This window comes from Macrosteles quadrilineatus, unplaced genomic scaffold, assembly GCF_028750875.1.
Source record: "Macrosteles quadrilineatus isolate MER2022 unplaced genomic scaffold, UCM_ALF_1.0 Scaffold_3__2_contigs__length_128488019, whole genome shotgun sequence".
Lineage (NCBI taxonomy): Eukaryota > Metazoa > Arthropoda > Insecta > Hemiptera > Cicadellidae > Macrosteles > Macrosteles quadrilineatus.
Window position 1 is genome coordinate 126,491,675 of NW_026542596.1, and position 26,493 is coordinate 126,518,167.

General features: G+C 34.5%; 2 protein-coding genes across 6 annotated transcripts in view; one reads left to right on the forward strand and one right to left on the reverse strand.

The window, feature by feature from the left end:
• Positions 1 to 508: 508 nt before the first annotated feature.
• On the forward strand, positions 509 to 8,583 carry LOC128990564 (dihydrofolate reductase-like). Its single transcript, XM_054412993.1, has 5 exons — positions 509 to 760; positions 2,198 to 2,350; positions 3,430 to 3,559; positions 5,030 to 5,139; positions 8,371 to 8,583. Exons 1-5 carry the CDS (start codon positions 681 to 683, stop codon positions 8,459 to 8,461), a joined length of 564 nt encoding a protein of 187 aa, XP_054268968.1. The 5' UTR covers positions 509 to 680; the 3' UTR covers positions 8,462 to 8,583.
• Positions 8,584 to 9,130: 547 nt separating this feature from the next.
• The window catches only part of LOC128988351 (nucleoprotein TPR-like), a 118,654-nt gene continuing 101,291 nt past the window's right edge, over positions 9,131 to 26,493 (reverse strand). The window contains exons 32-44 of one of the 5 annotated variants that reach the window (XM_054409575.1): positions 25,781 to 25,894; positions 22,402 to 22,527; positions 21,292 to 21,474; positions 20,805 to 20,888; positions 20,188 to 20,272; positions 19,529 to 19,731; positions 18,967 to 19,132; positions 18,610 to 18,726; positions 15,901 to 16,029; positions 15,578 to 15,688; positions 13,882 to 14,082; positions 12,074 to 12,145; positions 9,332 to 9,459 (exon numbers count right to left, since the gene is read on the reverse strand). In XM_054409575.1, the coding sequence (XP_054265550.1) occupies positions 12,081 to 12,145; positions 13,882 to 14,082; positions 15,578 to 15,688; positions 15,901 to 16,029; positions 18,610 to 18,726; positions 18,967 to 19,132; positions 19,529 to 19,731; positions 20,188 to 20,272; positions 20,805 to 20,888; positions 21,292 to 21,474; positions 22,402 to 22,527; positions 25,781 to 25,894 (1,584 nt within the window). In that variant the 3' untranslated portion in view covers positions 9,332 to 9,459; positions 12,074 to 12,080. Of the gene's footprint in view, positions 9,460 to 12,073; positions 12,146 to 13,881; positions 14,083 to 15,577; positions 15,689 to 15,900; positions 16,030 to 18,609; positions 18,727 to 18,966; positions 19,133 to 19,528; positions 19,732 to 20,187; positions 20,273 to 20,804; positions 20,889 to 21,291; positions 21,475 to 22,401; positions 22,528 to 25,780; positions 25,895 to 26,493 lie in introns of all 5 variants that reach the window. The other 4 variants (XM_054409572.1, XM_054409571.1, XM_054409574.1 and 1 more) reach the window with 4 other exon arrangements.

Consider the following 26,493-nt stretch of genomic DNA (forward strand, 5'->3'; position numbering starts at 1 on the left):
AATGAGTTACAACACTACTTGCCACGTTGCCCCTTCGAATGCCGCGGGCTGAAGTTCAATTCAATTTAATTCTATTTATTTACGGCAAAACCCTTTGTACAATACCATACATACAAAAACGCAAAGCTATACAATTGGTAAAAGAACATGCTCACACAAACTTCAATATAGAGTTAAAGTTAAAGGTGGCCCTGCCTGGAGGGCTAACATAAAGAAGGGTTAGTTGTCCTTATAATGCGGTTATAAACAAGCAAAATGATTTTTATTATAAGACATAGTTATTTGCAAAAATTCCTCAGCTTAAATAACCTTGATTTACTCGGTTCAATCATTGACTTGTTTTTTAATCTATGGTTCAATTATGTGTCTGCTCTTTTTTACTTAAAAAACCTCTTGCCCCACTTTGCAGACGACGAACATTAACGGCGGCAAACTGCAAAGCGCAACAAAAATATTGAAATCACAAATCAAAATATAACCTGTTGCTTGCTTCGTTGCTTGGTTTCGGTTTGGTTTCTGTTCAAGTTGCATAATATTATCTTTTATTTGCACTTAGTATGAGGTTTAATTAATTAATGTGATTTAATTAACCTGTTGTTTCTAAGAATTCAGCAGTTTTACTCGATATCTTAGATTCTTTTTACACCAGCATTTACATAGCTTTCCTTAACTAACTTAAAATGAAACTTTCCATAATTGTGGCTCTTGTCAATACCACTCATGGCATTGGTTATCAAGGAAACATCCCATGGAGGTTAAAGTGAGTTTAAATAATGGCTTAAGTTATAATAACTTATTAATTATAAAAGTTCATAAGCTTGTTTATACTTGTTACTGTGACATTTTAGGTCCTGCTTGCTTGATACCATGATAACTCTCCTTCAGTATCCACACTTCTTGATCAAATGACTTGGCAAAATTGCAATGAATAATTTTGCTATCTGTCTGAATCTTTTGGAAACATGTTTCATAAAGATGTAGGCCTACCTTCATATTAACAACTTTAATTCTTGATAAATAAGAGCTAAAGAGACTTTAACCTAAACAATTGAGGGTTTTAGGAAACTCTTCAGGAAACTGCAATTGCTGGAACAATCGGTCACTAAAATATGAATCTATAGGCCTACATCAATTCCCTTCTTCACCTGCCACCTTTTCAAAGTAGGCCTAGAGGGGCCTACCATATTGTCGAAACAATATAAGTTATTTTGTTTAGTGGACTCAGAATAGCGTTATTGATTGCAGATATCATTTTAATAATAAAGTTTCACTTGTATAGCTTAATTTATCATAATTAACTTATGATCCATTCCTAAAACTAGCCTTTTACAAATTAACCCCTGTTATTTGCAACTACAGGATCGGATGGCATAGTATAAAATAGTAACCTTTTCTTTTATACATAGTACCAAAAACATCTGTTTTAGAGCATTTCCCGTCACCATGGCAATGTCGTGGCCATCTCCTGCGATCATGATAACATTGTGGTTGTCTCAAATGATCATTGATCTCAGCAACGTTGCATCGTGATCATAAAATACGGCCACATTGTTATCATTCATCCCGATCATGGATCATTTACCGCAAAAGTGATAAACGTGAAAAGATAAAAAACAGCGATATTTGGCATTATTGCATCGTGTGTTGTAAAAAAACTTGTACCTCCTGGTCATCAAAATTCAAGTTCAGTTCTTAGTTTAGCCTACCTGGTTGGATGGACTAGCCTTATACAAATTTTGTTTAAGATAAATGAAGTTTTCATTATTTTTTTTACATTTATTAGACTGTCTCTTGTACGGTAGTCAACATTTCTTACGTTTAAAAGGAAACATAATCGGTATACTGATTTTTCAACTTTCAAAACCAAACAAATTATACCGGGTACTTAAACTTTATGTTCTTTATTTTTGCAATAAAATATGCCCAGTTGCAATTAACACTAATGTTAAATGTCGAATAGTAGATGCCTCAGAGAAATATTTAGGCTACTAGGCCTACTGAAATATTGCTGAAAGTTTAGTTAGCTTCGTAGATTAGGATGAAATTAAATAAACTTTGGATGACTTTTTTATATAAAAAATACAGTGTTTTATCATCAAAGGTTTGTCTGAACTGTATATTTGTGGCTACAGAGTAAGATCAGGGCAATTTATGTTCCAGAAAATGACAACTTTATCCTAATTTGAACTTATTTCAGAAAGGAAATGGCATATTTTGCAAAAATGACCACTTTAGTAAAAAAGAGTGGAAAACAAAATGCTGTTATAATGGGAAGAAAAACTTGGGAATCAATTCCTGGAAAATTCAGACCTCTCAAAGGAAGGATTAACATTGTTCTATCCCGTTCACAGTAAGTAGGCTAATGTTTTCTCCCGACACTTTGGTCTATGTATTATTCGATCCTGAGAAAAGTCAGTAGCTTTTTGATGGTTCGAAACTGGACCCAGCTGGTCCTGATCATTGGGCTTTAAATAAATGATCCTGGCTAATGAAACAGCTGATCTGAGTCAGTAACAAAGCTACACGGATCATCTCACACCATTCTACACTCATCCTTCACTCATATTTTGGTTAAAATACGCACCTAAGTGGCGTCCCCATCTTAATGATTGATAATTGATGATTGATGCTTATGCCTTATTAGGAGTAGCCTACTCAGGTTTAATTAGAAGTAGGATGTTAACTTTTTATGTCACCTTGAACACTTAGGAAATTTATGTCCAGGTAACTTTAACGTTAGTTAACACACATACTACATTCATTAGCATGTGTATGTTTTTAGGGCATTATTCTAAAAATCCTATCAACAATATTTAACCAACCATTGAGGTATATCATACTTTGTAAACAATTTTAAGACGGTTTACAAAAAAAGGTAGAAACCAACTATAAAAACCAACATAAAATATTGACTGGATAAAAATGACATAGGCTATCTTGAATATTACCTTAGATAAAACATACTCCCTTAGTAGATTTCTCATCCTTATGGAACAGCTGAAGACAATTTTATTGTTAGTTCTGTACGGTTTATGTAGAGGTCGTGTTTTGTTTACAATTTGTTTCCCGTTATTACAGCCATTTAAAACATCATTTAACCAAATAATACGATCTAATCATAAACAATAACTTGTCCCCTAGTTATATAACCAAACAGTAAAGCACAAATCAAGAAATTAACCCTAAAATAATAGAAACAAAGTTTCGTTGACACTAGCGCCCATGTGTCACGTACATGAACTAGACACGAAAAACGTGCTTCAAAATTTACAATGGGATGAGAAGTCTACTTGTGTTGGTTAGTCTATGATATTACATTACCACTTGTTTAATGTTATTAATAATAGTTTTGAAACATGTTATTCATCGATTGGCTGTGTTCAAGCAGAAAAACATGTATTGCATCAGTTTCTCTATGTTGAATTACAGAAGTGGGGAGTATCCTGAAGATGTAGTGGTTTGCCGAACCTTTCCAGAAGCACTACAAGCCTTGAAAAAGCCTCCCTTGGTTGATTCGATTGAGAATGTTTGGGTGATTGGGGGAAGTTCTGTTTACCAGGTACCAAATTAAATGCTATATTATTTAGTTCTCAAGTCTTTTCTAAGGGTTTAGCAGACATTCTTACGATGCACTTGAAATTATGAACGATGGAGTGTTGAATTTTATTGATAAAGTTGTATGTTTAAGAAATCACTATGACACATATTCACTGACTAGCTGTACCCGCGGGCTTTGCCCCGTTTAACTTCATAAGTATTCGCATGGCTCATTCACGTCCTGGTTGAAGTTCGTTCGCTATGCTCACTCACCTTTAGGTTGGAGCTCGTTCGCTGCGCTCACTTGCCTTTAGGTTAGCTCGTTCGCTACGCTAACTCGCCTCCAGGTTGAAGTTCGTTCGCTACGCTCACTCACCTTTTGGTTGGAAATTAGCTGTTGTCATAAATTAAAAAAAATAATAGTGCTGCACCCTGTTGGTAATCCTTGTAACTTTTATGCTATTGAACATCATAGAACAGAACCAACTTGTTTAATTGAAACAGCTGTTAAGATTCATTAATTCCTTTTAAATATGAAAAACCATAAGGTTAACATGGGAAACTACAGAGCCACTGGGGCGGAGCCCAAAAGGATTTTTGGGATAATATGCTTTAATGTTAATCGGGAATGTGAGCTATCATCATGCCAAATTTCAGCCCAATCCGTCCAGTAGTTTATGCGTGATTGAGCAACACACACACACACAAACTTTCAGATTTATAATATTAGTAAGATTCTACCTTTTTCCCAATAGAATATGTAAAAGAATCATTCAATATCAAAGAACAAAATTTGAATCAATCACAGGAGAACTCCCAACTATCCAAACTCCAACCATCCATATAGTCGATTATAAAAATTACTGACAGAAAGAATTTAAAAAAACATAAAACTTAAGTAATATGAATCTATAAAAAAAAAAATTATCATTAATAAAAAAGGTTATCAATCATTTTAGCCTCTGGATTGCTTTTGCTATTGTCACCACTTACCTTAGCAAACTTAATATTCATTCACTCAATAATAGGATTGCTAAGGTAAGCCCTTACAATAGCAATAAAAAAGGCTTTTTAGAAGCCATGATTGCGGCAAAATCTTAAATATCTCCCGTGCCTTAAAGAGATCATCATCTCCTGCGGTCATGGAAAATCATATCGTCCTTCACAATCACAGCAAAAGCATCAATGTTTTCAATCCCAAAATATTTGAAGATATGTTCTGCCATCCTGAAAGTAAAAGTTCAAAATACAATTACCCGAATAAATTGGAACCATACCACTATCCGAATTCGGTACAGTCCCTACCCTATTGATTCGAATATTGTGTCAATTTCTGCTCACTCTTAAAATGCAACCTAAGTGAGGCAAAAATTCTAGTGCTGAACTTAGGCGTGCAGACAAAAAAGTCTGTTTAAGGACGAATAAAATAATTGTTATGTTAAAATCCCCTGTACTATGTACAACAAATTAGTACATGTAAATTGTATTCCAGGAGGCCATGGAGAGCAGTGCTTGCCACAGATTATATGTCACTAGGATAAAAAAAGAGTTTGAGTGTGACACCTTCTTCCCTAAAATTCCAGTAGAGTTTGTCGAAGTAAAGTAAGTATTGCATCTACATGTCCATGGGCATTTTCATTTCAGTGCTATTAATAAACTCAACAATTCAGGACACAATTTATTAACAAACGTAAGTTTTGTGATTCGTCAAAAGATATTTTTCTTGCAACAATGTGACGGTTGTTTAAAGTTCACAATGTTTGTAAAAATGGCTTTTATAATAAATCTCCTCAAATATTTTGAACAACATGGTTCCATTTTTTTCATTGATCATGCTCATGAATATTAATTTGTTTAGCATATATTTTGAATGCTATTTACAAAAGAATTCAGTTGAGAATCGTAATATGATTAATATGGTTTATCTTGATAATATTATCGCGTTGGGCGGACCTGACCGTTGACCCTACACAATCACTGATACACCACTTTCACTGACTGACTAATACACCACACTCCACCTCTCCTCTTCAATCTTCACCAGATTTTTACAAATTACCTCTGTTTGCACAAAGAGTCTTTTTTTTACCGTCAATTTATTCCAGAACACAAAATTCAGTTTCAAGCAAGACAAATAAAAATAAGTTTTAATTATACGATTTTTTTCTTCTATATATTTTTTACTTCCTATTTAAATTAATCTTTTTCGCAACTCGAGTCTACGCACAGGCCCTGCCTATGTAGACTTTTTCCTTTCTTATAGAATGTATTTTTTTTACACTTTTATTCACTTATTTCTACAGTATGTTTTGTTATCTAGTTAGTAATGTTTTGCTGTATCATATTTAAGTAAAGAAAAAAATACAATGTACTTATCTGTAAATAATTAATGGGAAATAAAATATTATTTCATTTCATTTCATTTCATTTCAATAATATACAAAGCTGGAAACACTGCCTTTCGATTCTGGTTTAAAATGTCATACTACAGTCCATTCCACTAGTCGTGGCACCCGACGGATTAGGAACCACTGTGTATGTAAGGGTCTCCTAATCCGTAAGGTGCCATGACTCGTGGAACAAACTGTAGTTGCCAATCAATTTGTAACACTTAGTGGTAATCATTAAGTTAACAAAATGACTAACAATATAGACCAGGCCGGGGTTGGGGTTGAGTATGCAAAATTATTCGGACGCACTTTCTCTTTTGATTGTTGTTAAGGACACGTTGGACAGTAAGTAATTATATATAGTATATATTATTATATTATATTATTATATTAAGAAATTAATGTATTTTCCAAATTTTATCAAAATATGTTCATAACAAGCAAACTACAACAGTTGACTTATTCTCTATAAAAATAACATGGGAATTTTAAAATTACAATTTTTTTGAATTTTATCCGTAACAATTAGGCGCATAATAACGCTTCAATATACTAAATTATTTGTTTTTTAAGCTCTACAAAATGGTTTAGAAAGAAATTGTGAAATTTTGTGTTTTTAGGGTCAAAAATGGGAAAACCCTATTTTTACCCCATAAAACCCCCCGTAAACCCCCGTTCCTATAGTCCGATCATGCTGGTTTGCGAACTCATTCAAGTTTATCCCGCCTTACACCTTCAAACCAAATTTTATCAAAATCGGACAAAAATTACTCAAGTTATCGTGCGGATGGACACATATACAGGGTGTCTCAGACCACCCGGCCGGCTTGTATAGCTCCAATATGAAAGCAAATGGAAACCTAATTGCAACTGGAACCCCCTATTTTGACCCCAAGGAATTCAGCTAAATTATTTTCAACCCCAAAAAAACACCCCAAAGGGCAGATTTTGGGGGGTGGGGGTGGTTTTTGGGAAATTTTCAAATGTAAAGGGGGGTCGTGTTATACCTCTTGTTAAAGGTCCTTTAGTCCTGAGTATTTTAGTGGAAAAAGATTTAAATTATCTTTATCCATATTTACAGGGTGTTCAAAAACGTACAAAAAATAGACATTTGAACTACTTTTCACTGTAAAGAGGTGGAATTTTGTGGGGGGGTTTCAATCCATTTGGCATCAGAAGAAAAACCTTTATGGACGTTTAAATAATAATTTCAAACAAACAAACAAGGCAGATATACGGAAACAGAGTTTTTTGGCGGCCATATTGTGTGCCATCTTGGAAAATATTACCTGAAGGGTTGTTGTGATTACGTTTTGAGTATTGAAATGTATTCGGCATTCTAATGAAACCCCTATGCAGACATTTAAATTATTATTTTGGGCCAATTAATAAGAGAGATATGCGAAAACAGAGTTTTAGGACGCCATCTTAGGTGTCATATTGGAACATATGCCCCTAAAAGTTTAAGTAAGTAAATTTGGAGTATTGCAATGTGTTTGCAATCCGATAAAACCCCTATGCAGATGTTTAAACTATTATTTTAGGCCAACTAAGAAGAGAGATATGCGTAAACAGAGTTTTAGGACGCCATCTTGGAACATAAGCTCTTAAAAGTTGATGTAAGTACATTTTGAGTATTGCAATGTGTTTGGCACCTGAGAAAACCTCTATTCAGATGTTTAAACCAATATTTTAGGCCAAATAACAAAAGAGTAATGGGGCAAACAGGGTCTGGCCGCCATCTTGGATACCACACTTCTGATTTAAATTTTGCTTTGGCAACACGCAGATTTGTACTCAGCAGGGTCGAATTACCCTAAAAAATCTGTTTACCCAATCGTTACATGAAGTTTTTCTTGCATTGCTCTTTTTTAAAAACGTACCTCCAATTGTGTTTCGTTGTAAATTAATAACATTAATAATATATGGATTATTAAATTACAAATTATTAAATTTTGGTTATTAAATGATAAAGGATAATTACGTTTTTGTTACCCAAGCAGCTATAGGTTGAGTTCGGACATATTTCGTCAGTAAAAACTCATATATAATCACCTCAATGTATATTTTATCCGTTTTAAAAGTAAAATTTTTATTAAAATCTAATTTATCACTTTTTTAAACGAGAACTAACTATAAGTGTAATGGAGACTCTTAAAGAAAATTTCTTCTTCTTTTCAACTATAAAAGAATTGTCAAAATCGGTCGATAAACGATGGAGTTATTTGCATTTTTCTCGATCAAGGTCAAGTCAGGTGTTCCGCCATATTGGATGGCAGCCATATTGGTACTCGACCAACGCCGATCGTGGCAACATGCGTTTTCTTACTGTCCAAAGTGTCCTTAACAACAATCAAAAGAGAAAGTGCGTCCGAATAATTTTGCATACTCAACCCCAACCCCGGCCTGGTCTAATAATTATATTTAAAACACCTTATTTCAGGGACGAAAATGTACCTTCAGAACCACAAGAAGAAGATGGGATTTCATATGAATACAAAGTTTATGAAAAAAGGCCATCAACACCTGCATAGATTCCTGTCCAAATATACCTTATAGTTTTGTCCATGTTGAATAAATTATACTTAATACCCTTTTATAATTTTGGCTGTTTGTAATTTATCAGATTTTGTTTGTGATTTATTATTTACTGGGATTGCATCTAGATTTATTTAGTCCTTACCGTCTTTGCAATCAGGTAAGTACAACCTATACTAAAAACTTAAAATAAGTTACCGATGGTACCAGAACCGAGAATCAATTTTGGCTAGGAACCAGTACTGGTACCGACTTTGAAAAAGTGGTACCGACCAATCACTATTATATATACATATATGACAACATGTCACGTTAAGGATCTCGTGACCACATGCAAGTGGCCTTCAGACTGCTAAGGGTTAAGAGTCAAAAAATGAGAAAAACCAATTTTCCCCCCATTAAACCCGCATAAATCGCTGTTCCCATGTTTTGATCATGCTGGTTTGCAAAATTGTTCGTTTATCCCGCCCTACATCTTCAAGCGAAATTTGAAGAATAGTGTTTTTGGCCTCTAGGGATATCAAAATAAAAAATTACATCAATCCTGGGTTAAGGTCTTATTGTGCCACCTACAGTAATAGCTACTTCCCTATAGAGAAATTTTCTAAAAAGAGACTGTTCCCCAATCTTGCACTATTAACAAAATCAATGATAATCATAAAGGAAATACTAAAATGTAATTAATGGTACAAACAATATTGGGCGTAGTAAAACTAATTTTGTTTTAAACATTGTTTATCATGTAGAAAAATTAAAGGACAAACAAATTATATCTTGAATGTATGACAAACATGTCAAAATATCACAACTACAATATATAAAATGTGTCAACAAATGTTAACCAAGTCTGAAAACTTAAACTAAAACCTAGGTTGAAAATGGAAAGGAGTCCTGTTGCGCCTCGCCCTTCCCCGGAATTGCCCTCTCACTTGGTCCAACAGTGTGCTGCGGGTGAGGGGGATATTTCTACCTCTGAGGAACATAGGGCTGACTCCTGCAAAGGCAAATGTGTAACTGTTTATCATCAACATTGTATAGGAGAAATAAAACATTTGTTACCAAGCAACTTGTCTATTAAATTGTAGACATTTCACTGATCAAAAAAAAAAAAAAAAAAAAAAAAAAAAAAAACAAGGATTAACAACATTTTCAAAAAGATTAATCAGTAATTTCTACTTTAAAATTCATCTATTGGGTTTGTTAACGAATCTTGTGGAGAAACAAACTCGTTAATTAGGCATTTTTAGGGTTTTTACAACACTAACAATTCCCAGAAATTCTAAAAAACAACAGAACTTTAATGAAGCTTTATGTAAATTAACAGTCAAAGATAAAACAATAAAAAAATAATACAGTTTTAAACAGATGCAAAAAAATTGAGATAAAAAGAAGCATTGATATTCCATTATTCCATAGCCAATTGAGTGGATCGGCTAATAAATCCTGTTGAGGGGATGACAAAGCCATTCAGTTTGTGTACCAAATCAATGTATTTGGCTGAAACATTTATACATTGGAACAAATTAAACACAAAATATTTTTCTTATAGTAAACCAATTATCTTTAAAAACCTTATGATTTTACTATTTTGACAAAAAACCGACCTTCTTAGAAAATCAGTTTGCTAACAAAACATAAAGACTGAAGTTTTAGTGAACTATATTTATAAAAACAAATGATAGTGTGCAAAGTGAAAAATCTTTTTTTTTAAATTTCAAAATGTACAACACTCATGACTGACATTAGTTATGCATAAGATTGTGCCATTCATTTACTCAAAAGAGTATTTAGTAAGTCCACAAACCCTCCATTCATTGAATTAAGCAATACCAATTTATTCCAATTTTATCCACCAAATTTATTCCATTGAAGATCAATGGAATAAATTATTCTTATTCTTATTACCAGCATGATACAATTAATTTTTGTCGTGCCTTTACAATTAAAAAAATAAATTGATATCCCAGTGAGGCAACAAAGTTAAGACCCACAGACACTTCCTGAAACTTAATCTGGCTACAGTACATCACACTAAATAATGATTCATACCTAAAAAAAGTATGGAACTATCATGAAACAAAACATTAAAAAACAAGCACTCAACAGCTCACATAATAGTTAGAAATCAGGAAGGCACAAAAACCATAAGCATGCACCAACCAAGGCCCTTTTCCAGAAATTGTGATTGTGTTACAGCTAATAGTAGAAACATGAGCAAAATACAACTAAATACTGAATTAATTTGAACTAAATACAGTTACACTATTAATGAAAGACTATCAATTTGTAATACCGTACTGAAAACCACCTCAAATGGTATTTGTATTGAGAAATTATATCATTTAGCAGTTAATATCATGTGTCAAAATATAGACAATGTTGATAAGAGGTTTTGGTAACTCCAATGAGCTCATTTTGAATTCTGTGATAGTATAGTTGACATGATAGTATAACTGACTTTTCCTAATCCAAAAATATTGGCTGATGTAATGAAATTTTTCCAATTAAAAAAGTGAATTAGATAAATTGTAGTAGTATAATATTCTATACATTGAACCAATTGACTTTTGAGACTAAAAAAGGACGATGGTCCAACATAGATAAAAAATATAAATTAGATTTTTAACGAATAGGTTTCAGAGAGGTTGTGTAATAATAAAGGTGTGTTGTCCAAACCACGTCTCAAGAAATCATCCCAGAGAGGGAATCGCCGGGCAATGCTCATTAGGCATTGATCACTTTACACAACCCAAGAACGTCTCTATTAAGTTCAACAGTTGGTTGCTGACTGTGCTACTGCAGTGTATTTGTGCTCACATTGTAAGAAAAAACTGTTGAAGTTTCTGTTGAATGGAGAAATAGAAGACAAGAAAATTCTGGAATTTACAAGTAAACCACGATTGTGTAATCCAAGTTTTTTACAAAGAGAACCAAAGATGGATATTCCCTTGGTTTTATTAGAGAACCAATGCAGACGGGAGGCTGTATTTTGTTAACTTTTTAGACTTTCGAAGAATCAGTTCAAAATTGTTTGTGCTTGATAGAGGAAAATCTACAACAAACTTCATGCGATTGCACTCCATACTTAATAACAAAACGCCATTCTTACAAGTTGTCACACATAAGCTTGGGAGCACAGAAGAACACCGACACAACACTGCAATATGTATAATAGATGCTGGTTATCAGTGAGCGATCCTAACTGCTCCTGGAGCAGTTGGACAACAGGCCCATTGATATCGATGCTGAGCGTCTATTTCTCAGAGACGGACACAACAGACGTGGCTTGGACAACGGGCCTTTAAGAGTTGTAGGGCTGGAGATTTAAGATTACATCTAGTAGAATTTTGGATTATTTCTCTTCAATTTATATATCCCTAAACAAGGATGAAACTAAATGTTGTGTAGTTTATTTTGTCTATCTATAAGCCCATGAATTATACCTTTCCTAGTTAATTTTCACCTAACTCTATTTCTTTGCACAAAAACAATCAGCCACTTAGATATTTCATATATTTTAAGAATTGTAATGTAAATTTTAAGTCATACTTACCAAAGGCCTTTAAAACTTATATATAGTTCGTTTGCAAAGGTGATTAAATACAAACCATTGATTTATTTTTCTGGTGATATCTTGATTATTCTTCGTACTCTAGGGGACCGTCTTACAATAATCGGCACTAGAATAATGTAATGAAAGTCAAAACAATGTTTTTGCAAGTTATACAATTGGTATAAACAGCAGTGTTTTAAGTAACATAACACAAATTTAACAAAAAAAACTTTTTAAATAAAAACAAATCGTAAGTAATAAATTTGGAACAATTCAGTTTTGTAAATTTATAAAATTTATTATGGTAGATAAGACACTGCTGCAATTGTGTTTAATAAACTTAAAATAATTTTGAAATCAAATTTGTACATTGCTTAGTAGAATATTTCATGACTAGGGTGTAAAGTAACTTTTCAAGCCTTGATCGGAAAATGAGCAAGGATTGAAGACACCTTTTGCCTGTGTGATGAACTATATTTTTCGTCATATTGCACCATTATTTGAGCAAACTCAAAAATAAAATAGTTTTAATTTAAACTTAAAGAATACTACTTTGAACTAATTTTCAATATAATTTGCTGATGGAAACAAGCAGCTGTTTATTAAGTGATTCAATGGTTTCATCTATTATGATTGTTTTAGTTTTTACTATTGTTGTCAAACTATTTACCGTAAGGTAACAGATACAAATGATATATACATGTGATTGTTTGGAATCTAAATTTACAACTGAGTTGACAACAGCTGATCATTACTCCCTATGGACTAAAAACATTTTTTACTCCCTCAGAGAGTAAAAATGATACTTAAGACCCGCAACGCATGCATTAAAAGCGGCTGGTTTTTCTGCAGTATGGCAAAAAACAGGTTTTCACTTTTTACACAACCCACAAGTGGAGTTATTTTCTATTGCAATGTGGAATACACTAAACCAAATGTGATTGGCCGTTTCTAAACATTTTCTTGTTGAGGCTTGTGAGTGTAGACCTAACAATTTAGGTCAGTGTAGCGTTGAAAGTTATATTGTAAGAAAAATGTCCCTCATCAACAAAATGCATATTAGTTAGATCTCATTCAGGAAGAAATTAACAGGTTAATATTAGTAACTGGCATATTTAGTCTTAGGCAAATTTCAAGCACCATTCAACTAAACTAATATTGTAACATTTAATGTAGTTTCCGTAAAAAGATAAATTTAAAAAAAGGAATGGGGAACTGATTATGGTGAATACAAAAACATTCTGTCACCTCAAAGCAAAACAATCTTTGCCGTTAATTCACCACGACTAGTTTTTTTCTTTCTGTGATTCACCATCCTTTCAAATGCCAGGGTTAGCAGAAATCATTTTTTGTATTCTAAAAAACTATTGTTATTCACTATTACCTAATTGATTTTCAGGAATTTCTTAACACAAAGCAGTAACTGGAAGGCATGCTTCCGAGCAATTCTAAGAACGGTTTTAATATTCACAAACAAAAGTGACATTTAAAAATACCTACTGTTAACAATCTTTCATATAAATAAGGCTTTATGCGTTGAAGTATTTATGTACTGTGCAAATTAAATTAATATTAGTAAAATGTTATTAAATACAAGATCCAAAAAGCTTAGCGACTTCTGGAATGGCAACCAAACCCAACATTTAAAAGCCTATCCCAGATCTAATCTGATCTCAAAGTAGACCTAAAAATAGAGAAAATAAAAAAATGATGTGGTGAAATAATGGAAAAGTCATTAATGAAGTTGTGAAATTGTACAATCAAAGAGCAAAGCTAACAACAACCATCCAGCTAAAGGCCTACTAACTATGGTGTGGTAAAGCTAAAGTGCTATTAGATTGCTACATTACTGTATAGACTTACCTCTGTCAGAGGTGGGTGGGTCGTCATTGTTCCACACTATAGGTGTGCGGCCGCGCACAGTGCCTGGTCGCATGGAGCGTCGCGCTGTAGGACCTCGCGCCACAACTGTTGCACTAGCCTCACTAGCCTCCGCCTCCCGTCCCTCCTCCGCCTCCTCCACCATCGCAGCGGCAGACGACTTCTCACCCTCGGAACTCACCCCTACAACACAGCCTGATTAGACTTCAACATTACACAAACTTTTACACTGGTTCTTAGACCACAAGGAGTTCTAGAAACCTAGTCAAGTGTATATCTCATATTTATTGCTTCATCTGGTTAATTAATATAAGTTTTAAGGATACATTGACACTGAACACATATGTTTAGGAAACTTGCGACTTAAAGAAATCCTTTCAGCTAAGATACCTAGCCATGATTAGGACACAAAGTTATTACATCAGACATAAAAATACAGCTTAAAATTTTGTTTTTACCACATTTAATACCAGGTGCTAGGAGAGTATAGGCCTACACACATTTAAGAGTGAGATCTGGTAAGGAACCTGAAACCACACTCAATTCAGGGTGTCAGGAGACTACATACACAAAGGGGTGTGACAGCCGTTAGTGGATCTGGTTAACGTGTTCTCTGGCTATAAAATTAAAATGATGGCCGTTAAGTTCTGCCTAAGGCTACGGCCACACAGGCGTTTTTTCAAGCAAGAACGCAGCGTGAAAAAAAGTGAGAAATATGAGCAGCATTAAATGTAATGAGGTATGCCACACGCAGCGTTTTTTTCACGCATATGTGGCGCGTCTGCAAAATCACCCGCCGCGGGCCCGCAGAAGAATGGACTGGGGTGCATTTTTGAAGCTTGTTTTCACGCTCTGTTCCTGGCCACACGGGCGGGAACAACACGCAGCTTTAAGCAAGTCGTTCTAGCAAGTTGAAATAAAGATAAATGGTTCTAATTTTTTCCAGGATAACGTAAACTATTTTTGGGTCTAGCCAATTACACGGTATGCCTACATGTTTTATCTCAAACATAGGTCGACCTTACTGTACTACTTAATAACTTGTTATTAAAAGGAAAGGGATTTAGTTGGACTAAAAAATGTAAAGAGGCATTTATGTAGTAAAATATTCAAAGATCTGATGAAAGTCATAAGCATATTTATATTATATTATTTGTACTAAATGTAAATAATTAAATGAAAGGTCAACAAAATAAAATCATTTTAGTGTTGTTTTCGTACCAAAATTAGTATACCATTCATATTTCTTGTTCACTAGTCAGAAACAAGGTTACTATTTCGGCCATTAGGAAGATATACAACATAATTATGTGAATTCGTCAATCAACTGCGGGTTCCGAGTGCATTTTCCCGCTCCTGGACTTCAACGGCATGAGAATAAGCTACATTTTACCGTGTGAAAAAAAAACGCACGTGTGGCATACAACAGCGGGAAATCAAGCAGCGTGAAAATAAGCTACATTTCACTGCGTGAAAAAAACGCCCGTATGGCCGTAGCCTAACAAGGAACTAAGAAAGTGAACTATTATCTCTAAAACGTCTAAAATGTTTCAGAGAACTTTAAACTAGACATCCATAAATTTTCTTCTAGTGAAAAATTGCTACTTCATGCATAGAAAAAAGTTCTAAACAATTGATTACAAAATTGCCTTCAGAAAAAGCTAGAGACTTGACCTACCATCCCCTCCCTCTTCAGGGTCCATCTCTGGCTCATCCAGTCCTTCCACACCTTCATTGTCCTGTTCATCTGCATTCCGCCCTTCTGCCGACACATCTTCCATTTCTGCTGCTAACAGAGAAAAAGTACTGTTAGGACAAACACTTGTTACCTTTGATATTTGATCATACTTATGTCAACTTTGAAAAGATATTTTACCAAATAAAACTTTGTAAGTAATTTCAGACCAAAATTAATAAGGACACAAGTGTTGTAAAAATTCTGTCCCAAAAAAATCCCAAATTCCTGCCCAAAATGTATTAACCTATCCATCCCATACATACCTGGGCCTGGTGTCGGGTGAGAGTGCTGGGGTGCTGTAGTCACTGTGATGGTAGGAATGTGTAGATTGTTGTTGGCCTCTGTGTGGTCCTCCGTGGAACTGCTCTGTCCCACCTCTCCTCCTACAGGCTCTGTCACAGCACACTCATATAATAAGGATTTAACATAGAGCACAAGGACCTAGGTCTGTAGGGTATTTTATGAGGATAACAAGCTTACCTGAATGGGAAAGAGTCCAAACTGGCATAAGAGAAACAAAACTTTGCACTATATAAAAAAAACCGAATAAATATTTCACTGTTACTGACTGAGTTGAAAAGGCTGTCAGTGACAGTGAAATATTCCAATGTTTTGTGTCTCTTGTGCCAGTTTGGACTCTTTCACATAGGTACAGGTAAGCCTGCTATCTTTACCGAAAATCCTAAAAAAACTCAGATAATAGTTGGCTATGGTAGTATAAAATTGTGCATGTTTTATAACTTAATTGTCACAGGAAATGTACATACAAAATTAAACGCTGTTTTTCCTTTGAAAGTGAAACCACTTCACTACTTGGTGCATATCAACAAGTAGAGATCCCATGTTATGTCATGGAATCAGTCCAAGCAATGTGTCAACAACCATTTTTGAGTGAGTTTCCATTTACTTACTTTGCACTATGAATGTTTTTTTTTCACTAGTAATATGTATATTTAATTAGCTGTAAATAAAAGTTACGCCTATTTGCCCACAAAGGCAGAAGAACTACCAATATAAAATCAGAATGGCAGGACTTAACAGTTGTTTGGTTATATTTTTAAAGAGTGACTCAATTCTGGCTTGAGAGGACAATTAATTGCTGGAAAAAAGTTGGAACACCACAAAATATACGACAGAGTGAGAAACAAGGACTTGCTGTGTTTACTGTCGCAAAAGAAGGAAATATTTAGAGATGAACGGGTCTCAAAATTTCGGGAAATTTTAAATATTGTTCTACGAGACAAGATTCTATTTTGGTCAAGATTTGTTTGAGACAAGATTAAAGAAAATAAAAAAAACTTTGCGAAGACGTTTTTATTTTTTTATTTAATTATTAATTTGTTACATGGAAATATTGCTTCAAATTTTTTTTTTACAGCAAATGATGAGAAGTTGTAAGCAGTGTGAGACATGTTTTACTACTGTAAACATAGCCAAAATAAGTCACTCTTTTAATAAAAGATTTTAAATATTTTTGTCTACGATTGTTAGTGATGGGCGGATTAGAGAAAATGTCGGTACCGGATCCGGATTCGGATCTTAAAAAATACACAATGTCATAAGGGTGGGTTAAAAAACTTAATATTTACAGAATGCTAATTTTAATCATACTGTTTAAAATTAAATTAGTAATGTTTAAAGGTTAATATATCTTATATATAGAATAATCTCCAGTTGAGCCCAAAATCCCTAATTTTTGGGGGACACTAAAAATTTTCAAAATCATAAAATTAAAACATTGTGCTAAGTTTGCACGACCACCAAAAAGTTATCTGTGTATATTTGACCATCCTTCGATCTTGAGTATGCTATATCGTGGTTTTTGCATGCAGCATCCAATTTTTTGATGCCTGGATCAGCTCTGGCTAATCTCTTCCTTAAATTTGTTTCAGGTCCACAGTACTGATAGCCGGGTATGTGAAGTTCTACAGGTAAAATACACATTTTACTGTGTACAAGAAGACTATATGTGTCCTAACTGTGTTCTAACTTATAAAATATTAGATGGGGTGTATTGACTTTTTAATCACCCTGTATGGACACTTCTGTATGGATCTTCTTGTACACAGACGCAGGGTATTTTACCTGTAGAACTTCACATACCCGGCTATCAGTACTGTGGACCTGAAACAAATTTAAGGAAGAGATTAGCAAGAGCTGATCCAGGCAAAAAAAAAATTGGATGCTGCATGCAAAACCCACGATATAGCATACTCAAGATCGAAGGATAGTAAAATTAGATCAGTAGCTGACAGCTTATTAGCTTGGGAAAGGGTAAAAGCTTCAGACTCTAGTATTGGTGAGAGAGCTGCCCCCTGGGCTGTTACTAACATAATGAAAACTAAAGCAAAATTTGGTTGGGAAAAAGAACAAAATCCTAAATGTGCCTGCAAGAGGAAAAATAAAGGTGGTAAGCGACTCTATTTGAGACCTTATACCAGATCTGGTAGTAAAAGTAAAAAAATGTACTCATAGGAAATAATTGAAAGACTCAGAAAACCCATTAAGTAGTTTGGATATAATAAAACTTGCTGCTGATTTAAAGTTGCCTTATTTTAGAGGAGTCTTCTTGTACATAGACACAAATAGTCTTGTACATGGATACAGACAACTTTTTGTTTGTAAAAAAGATTTTAAAAATCAGATCCAGCCCAAGATCCGGATTTTTTTGGATTCGATCGGGTGCCGGTTCTAGCTCGGATCCGGCAGATCCGGTAGTCCGATATCCGGATTGGACCATCACTAATGGTTATTGTATTTTTGTAATTTACCAGTCTGTCATAAATCAGTAGGTATTTAAAAATGTTTAAAAAATCAGGTTAAAATGTGGAATGTGCATTTCCCATTATGTATGAGAAGGGAAATCCCGTCTCAACATCTTATGAGAAATAAAAAAATCCCGTCTCGTCTCGTCTCAAACTAAAAATCCATTCTCGTCCATCCCTAGAAATATGATAGTAATATGGTGTTACCTTGTGGGGAGACTTGAAGTGGGGTGGACGGCACACTGCGACCTGTGCTGGTATCTTCTAACTGGCTCAGGTCCATCCTAGTGTCATCCATACCTTCTGACGCGACCTGGGCCACTCCTGAAAATACAACTATCTCTCTAAAAGCCGAACTACTTTCATATCATTTCTGGCTAAAAAGACATGTAGGCTGATTAAAACAACTAACCACTCATGGACCAAACAATGTAAATCAACAAAAATGTGTTAATTTTACTGCATTTTCTTAAGAAAGATAATAAAAGACACATTCTTTTCTCCACATCTGAGTTACTAAGATTCCATTGTCCATCACACATGACAACAGTTGTCTTCACTCACCTGCTCTAGTTGTCGGTGGGTTGTTGTCAGAGAAGGTGAATCGTCCAGACGATGGGACGTGCGGAGAGCTGACTGCTTCACCAAAGCCATCCGTGCGCCGAGGCACAAAGAGTGTTGGGGTGCTGGGCACAATGCTGTCGTCTCCTACCTCCTCATAGCTGCCGGGCTGCAAGGTACATCACCAAGATAAAGTTTTAAAACTATATAAAACATCATTTTACCAGCAAAACTAGAATCGTTTGGTCACATAACCAAACTCAACAGAGAATTTTTTGAGAAGAGAAGAATTTAGAAGACCACCAAAGAAAAGACAGACGTTATAAAAGGTATACATTAGATTAGATCCCTTTTACATTTTTTACCAAAGAAGATTTTTTTATGAGTCAAAGACGTACCACAGAGCCATCAAGGTCATAAGTTTCGATATTCTTTCATGAAAAAGTTAAAGATCAAGAGACATTTGTGTAGCATAAAGTTACCATGAAAATTTTAAAACGCCGTGTTTTTGATGATGCTTTGCAAAATAAATAAAAGGACCTAGGATGTAAGTGAGAGAGCTGACCAGTAACAGTTGCTGTTGTCTGTTGAGTGGAGGTATGTGAGTTGCTGACACTCTTCTGACATAGTGACTGCCCGGGGTAGACGACGCCTGGTTGCTAGACACACTGGCCTCTCCTCTCCCCTGTCCCTGGCTGCTAGTGGCCTCCCCTCCCACCTCCACACCTACACTGCTCTCTGACTGGTTGGGTACTTCATTGCTGTCATCTAAACACACCGGTTGAGTTATAAAAACCACACCTATTTGGACAACCCAGAATTTTACCCCCTTAAAACTTACCCCTCAGCCAGCAAATCAATTTTTGGGACCGGGAATTTGGACCCCTAATTGGCAGAAAAAATCTAGCAAGTTCACTTGTCAGCATAAGATAGCACTTAATAGCATAATGGCAACATTAAGATATTTGTGTGTTTTTTTTTCAACCACTCTTTGTATTAGTCTTAGTTAGCGATATAATTTTAAATTTTTTTCTTGAATATACATTGTGATTGTAATTTTTTATTTCATTAAAATGTGACTTACTAAAACTTATTTTATTATTGCTGAGAAGTTTTTAAAATCCTTTTTTAAATACAAGCTCTTGGTAAAATGAATTTGACTAAGCCTAAACACAATTTTATTCAGCCAAATCATTTTTGGAGAATCTTTGCATTATCACTTACCAATGATTTCTACTTCATTATTTCCTTGGTCGGTTATATTTTCATCAATATCAGGACCTTCGCCTACATCATAATTTGCCATTTCCTGAAAGAAAAAACAGAAAAATGAGTTCTAAAGTTCAAATGATATGAAATGATCATCCTTTAAAAATTTTAAGATGATAGTTTAAGTAAAAGCATCAAAGAGACTTTAAGTGGTATACAATCAGGACCTTTCAACTTGATACTAGTTTTTTCAATCTTAAGATTCAAAATCTGTGCATGTTGAATTCCAATACAGCTGACATCAGCACCAGTGTCAATTTTGAAGTTAAGATAATCAGTCTCATTAACCAAAAGTTTTACATAAAACGGCTGGGAGGAACTTATATTTGACACCCTTTCATCAATCGTAACAGAGCTCAGAGCAAATGGATTAACTTTGCTAGATGATGGTTCAGATTCAACCTCTTGAACTACTGAATTGAAACTTTTTCGTTTACATGCCCGACTAAAATGGCCCTTTAATCCGCATTTGAAACAAACTTTATCAACTGCCGGACACTTTTCCTTGGAGTTTCAGCTTTTATTTTTTAAGAAAATAACAAGGGTTAAAACGTTTGGTTTCAACAACTGACCTGATCATCCCTACTGTACACCTCAATCTCGTAGACTTCCTCATTCTCACCTTCCTCCTCAAACTCTTGATTATCATCCAAACCCTGTATCAAATAAACAATTGATTAAGCTTTTTTCAAACCACTAAAAAAACATCAAGAATTTTGAAAAAAGTATTAGTGACACTAAGCAATATAGGCCTAATTGATGTTCATTTTTAGGTTCAAGCAGCCAGTGTCAGCACGACTCGATTATCAACCATAACAATTCAAGATTGAGCTCAGCTGTACCACTGAGGATGCCGCATCTAAGTATGGCCAAAAAGTCTAAATAGTATTGATGATTTGACAAAGCTTAAACTGAGCTCAACCGAGCTAATACTGATAATAGTAATGTAATGTTATCAATGATTTATTCAACTGTAAAGAACATCATTAGACTAGGAACGACGATAGGAATGGAAGAGAATATCAGCGTAATGTATGGTGGTAAATCAAGGTGCAATACCGGGTCACTCACGCCATCGTCTGGCAATCCTTCATCGTCCTCCTCCTCATCGGAGTCTACGAGTATGACGTCGTCCTCCTGGTCACGTTGTGATGACGTAGGCACCTGGTACTCCACCTCCAGACCATCTGATCTCAGCAGCATCTCACCCTCCCCGCTGGCCACCACTCTGTTGCGTTTGGCCTACAACACCGCATTGAATCATAGTGTATTTATTTAAACATATTATTTTACCATATGTTCTTAAGATTAATGAATAACAAATTTTAGGAGTCCATGCCGAGTATCGGGTTAATTTTTGTAAGTGCTGGAAAACACTTTAGTAATGTAATGGACAATGTGTTTGACCGTGATGGAGAAATCAGGATTGAGTGTAATGAGTGTATTTCTGTTTATGTTATTGTTTATAAACCTGTTATTGAAGCCTAATACGCTGTTTATAATCTCAAATCAACAATAGTTACTATGACCCATACATACAGATAAAGTTAATAATTTCTGGTTTTTGACCTAAATGTTTCAGTTTATTAGAACAAACTCACAAGACAAAAATTGTAACTTAAAACCAGTTTGTTAACTAAATGATTGCATTACAAATTGCACTTTTCTCTTAAAAATCAATGAAAATGATCCTTAGCAAGAGAATATCTCGCTTATAAAAAAAAAAGATTCTAAACTAAAGTGTTTACATTATCTAACAGGTTATTGCAGACTTTTTCCATCACTATTAGCAAGATACAAGGTTTTCATGACGTTTTTAGGATTTGGAATCTGATCCCGTCCTTAAGTAAGAGAGTATCAGAACATTACAAATTTACAATGGTACACAGACAAAAAAACAAAATGTGATTACATTTTTTTTAACCCATAGCCTACTTCATTTAAAAACTCCAAATAAAAATCTATTTTAAATTTAGCTCAAGAACAAGAAAACATTTTTTTGTTCTAGGACACTAGACACGAGCACGGAATTGTTTTCCACATTATTTCAGGCTAGACCTAGGGGTTTCGGCATTATCACTTAGATAAAATACATTGGTGACTTGGCGGGATTTGAACCCGAGACCTCAGGGAACGAAGTCCCGAGCTCTAACCACTAGACCCACTTACCGGTGGCATGTTCTTTTTGCTGTCGTCCTCTTGCACGCTGGATGAGTCCCTGAGCCTCTTGGAGCCTGGTCCAGCCTGGGATGTGGTCACTGTGTTGCTACTGTTGGCGTAACTGCTGGCTACAGCCTGCAACACATCAGGAACCTCAGTATTGGCGGCCCATACATACATTACTACAGACTGTTAAGTATCCAACACAATGTAATGAATCCAAATCTTTAAACCCTTAACTTAAAAGAAAACCATGAGATTCCATTAGTTTTCAGCATTTTGACAGTGTAACCAAAACCCGGGGAATTTGTTTCAAGGGTAATTGAGTGTGGAAATGTTCATGTCCAAAATTTTTTAAATTAATTCTGGTTTCCTTTTTGGACAGGAGACAGGGATCTTGCAATATCAGTCTGATCAATTGTTGTTCGATCAGAAATGATTGTTATGTTGCCGTGATCAATCAGACATAAACAAACAGTTTTTGAAATACAATTTTTAAACTTATTCCAAATAAACTAAATAATTTTGTTGAGACTAACAATTTTTCACAGTAGGTTCTAGATGGCATTTCAAGTTGAACTTGGACTCCAGATTTAGAACTCAATCTTTTAAGGCTCAATTCCTGGATTTTACCATCCCTGGTTTTTTACATTCAGACCAGGTCTTCAGAGGGATATCTACAATCTGAGCCAATAACTTGAAAAAGGAAAAACTAAAACACAGTAAACTTTGATCAGGGTGTCTACTACATTCTGGATAAAAAAATCATGGACAGTTCCCGTACATTTAAGGACACTTTGCCGTAACCTTTGTTGGTGTCATTAGGCCTACCGAATAATTTTCCTGATTTGTCAAACTGTATTAATCTTGTTATTCACTGTAGTTGTACCAGAGAGAAAAGTAAATAATAATAGATAAGAGTTAAAAATTACAAAATAGAAATTTATTGAAAGTAAACAAACATAGGCCTACCTATACTTTAGGTACCTAAGGTAAAGCTTTTATGGTGTAACAGAGAAACGCAATCATTGTCTCCTGCGATAGCGACAAATATCTCCATCAGTCACGTAAACTTCATAACATAGCTTATCCGATCCAGGCCGATTAATTTGGCACGATTCGCCCTGGCACAACGTTAGGTTCTCGACTACTTTTGAAAAAAATCTTTAATGCATATTGTTACTCAATTCTTAGTACAAAATCAAGGTATGGTAAGCGGCTATTAATAAGCAATAAGCACAGAGTAAGATTATTGTATTTTCATTTGCAAAGTTAATATCGACACATAGCAATCATTAGTTGTTTATCTTAGGCTCAATTACATTTTCTTAATATATTTTACAGCTCTTTCAAGAATCAAAATACCCAGGCCTAGACCTAATTATTTAGGAGGGCCTATATAAACTGAGTAACAAACAATGAGGTTCTAATAGCAGCAAAGTCACTATCATCATTGTAGTTCATAAGATTTTGGTTGCTTAAAGCATACAACTCAATAAATAAATATATGGGAAAAAAAAAAACATTGAAACCTGAATAGCCAACAATATAAGACAAAGATACAGAAAATGCAATGACATAATTTGAAACCAAGCAGGCCTACATAGTGATAAAACATTAATGCAAACAACAATGCTTGTGGTTTAGTCAATTGAAAGATAAAATGGCCATAAAAAGGGGTTAACTTACAAAATAAGACTATAGATTATTTACATGTTTAATATGAAACCATAAACAGTTTTATGGCACTAGGCACTGGCCGCGGCAAATTGAATCTTCAAGCCGAAAGTACAAGAAGTGAAATTTAACAGCCATTATAAAGCTATTATTTTCACGATAAAATAGGTTTGAGATCTAATAATAATCACCCTAGTAATGAAAAAAGAAGTTGTAAAGGAATAAAAGTGATACAACTTTTATGAGCTAGCTGCTGAGTCAACAGTTCTTGGAAGTACTTGACTTGACACTTGATTGTCGTGATAAAATATTAATGGGTTTGAGATTGTTAATGGGATTTTTATTGCATAATTACTCTAGTAATGAATTATGAAAATGTAAACAAACGTCTGATAAACCTTTTATGTGCTCCTAACCAACTAGCGATCAATAAAATTATGGCCCATTAAAAATTTAAGGACATAGTCTGGCATTTAAGGACAATTCCCGTACATTTCATGGCCAGTAAAAATACACCCTGTTTGATTTAACCCTTCCAGGACTATAGACGTAAATATCCGCTAGCATTTTGTGCATAGCGGACGGTAGGCAGATATATACGCTTATCTTTTCGGGCTCCACGGACAGTTGGCTGGATATAAGCTCTGATTATTACGACGGTTATTGTTATAGTTAATTGTAGGGATGGTCAAGTCTCGAAATTTCGGGAAATTTTCGGGAAATTTTAAATCTCGTTACACGAGACGAGATTTCTTTTTGGCCAAGATTTTTATCGAGACGAGAATAAAAAAAAAAAAAAAATTAAAAATGCCTGCAGAAAGTCAATGCAATACCCGCAATACAGGAGCGTGTTGTAGTTGCGTTTCCTTTGCGAAGGCGTTCTTATTTAATTAATTCTTTAAATGTAAATATTACTTTAATTATGTTAATAATATTACTTTAATAACATTTGAGAAGTTTTGTTAAGTGTAAGCAGTGTGAGGAATGTTTTATTACTATAAAAAGTCAAAACAAGTAACTGTTTTATAAAAATTAATATTGCTTTTATTTTATGATTTTTTTTATTTTAGGATAAGTTGAACTCTATCCTAACTGATATCACTATGTTTCCTAATCGTAGGCATTTTTAATAAGTTAGGCGTGATTAATAAAAAAATGTTATGCTGATGTTTTTTAATAAAAGATTTTAAATATTCTTGCCTATTATCATTATTTTTGTATTTAAACAGTCATCTAACAATGTTACAAAATCAGGTAAAAATTTTGAACGTGCATTTCCCGTTGTGTATGAGAAGGGAAATCCCGTCTCGATCTCGTCTCGAAATTTTATGAGAAATAAAAAATCTCGTCTCGTCTCGTCTCGAACTAAAAATCCAATCTCGTCCATGTCTATAACATCATTAATCTTTGTGAAAACTTCCTTTTATTCAATTATATCTTCAACCGATGTACTAGAAATGATTTATGGAAAAATAGGAAGTTTAATTTTTTTTATGTTTATAAAAAAAAAATTAAAGTAAAAAAATTATTTTGGACAAAAGTGCTGCATAGGTTTACTATATACAACAATCTATAAATTATTGATTTGAAAATATTTGTTAGTTTTTATTTAAATAAAATAATTTTGCTGTCTGTATACTTACTATAGGCCGTCTGGGAAGGGTTAAAATGTCTAAAGAACAAAATTAGAGGTGAACTAGTTTAGTTGTACCTGTGGAGGGCACTGTTCCTGAGAGTTGCTGGCTTCCTCTAACTGAGCCTCACTGCTGGCCACCACAGACTGTTCAGTGGCCGACGACCCTGGCTGGCCAGACTCTTCAACCTCCTGTGACAGTATACACCTCTCAGTTGATATTACACAGTGACAACCAAATGTGTTTTACAACTTTGATCAAATATGAAAACCACAGTCAAATAGCTAAATCCATTCGGCTGGATTCTGTGGCTGTAACCTAGAATTAAATTCAAATTCATAGTTGCTTTAGCCTTTCACAGAGTGTGCTACAGTCATCTTTTTGATCACTTAGTTAGTGTCAACCACGAATACTTGAACAGACATGGGATGGATCATAAACATAAAACAAATTATGTTAATAGTCCGAAAATAAACATTATTTAACATTGCTGAAACGGAACTGTCCAAACCATATGTTAATGCTAATAGTATAGGATTCAGGGCCAGCAACATCCTTTGTTTATGTTTATGATCCATACTGGTTCTGTTCAAGTATTTGTGGTCTCAACTATGCTAGTTGATGTGTCATAAAAAAATTCTTATATTTACAATGAGTCGTTCTTTCAGTTTGTATTGATAAAAAATTTGACATGTTAAAAAAAAAAACAGCATTTGTTGGTGTCAAATATGTTCATTTTTAGCCTAAGACTGTCTATGGATTTACAATAAGAATTGGATGTCTACTTTTA

Bases quoted from the DNA above. Each gene is read 5' to 3' on its own strand.
- LOC128990564 (XM_054412993.1), top strand. From the start codon at position 681: ATGAAACTTTCCATAATTGTGGCTCTTGTCAATACCACTCATGGCATT. The intron at 761-2,197 runs GTGAGTTTAAAT...AACTTATTTCAG, and splicing joins AACATCCCATGGAGGTTAAA to AAAGGAAATGGCATATTTTG. The intron at 2,351-3,429 runs GTAAGTAGGCTA...GTTGAATTACAG, and splicing joins ATTGTTCTATCCCGTTCACA to AAGTGGGGAGTATCCTGAAG.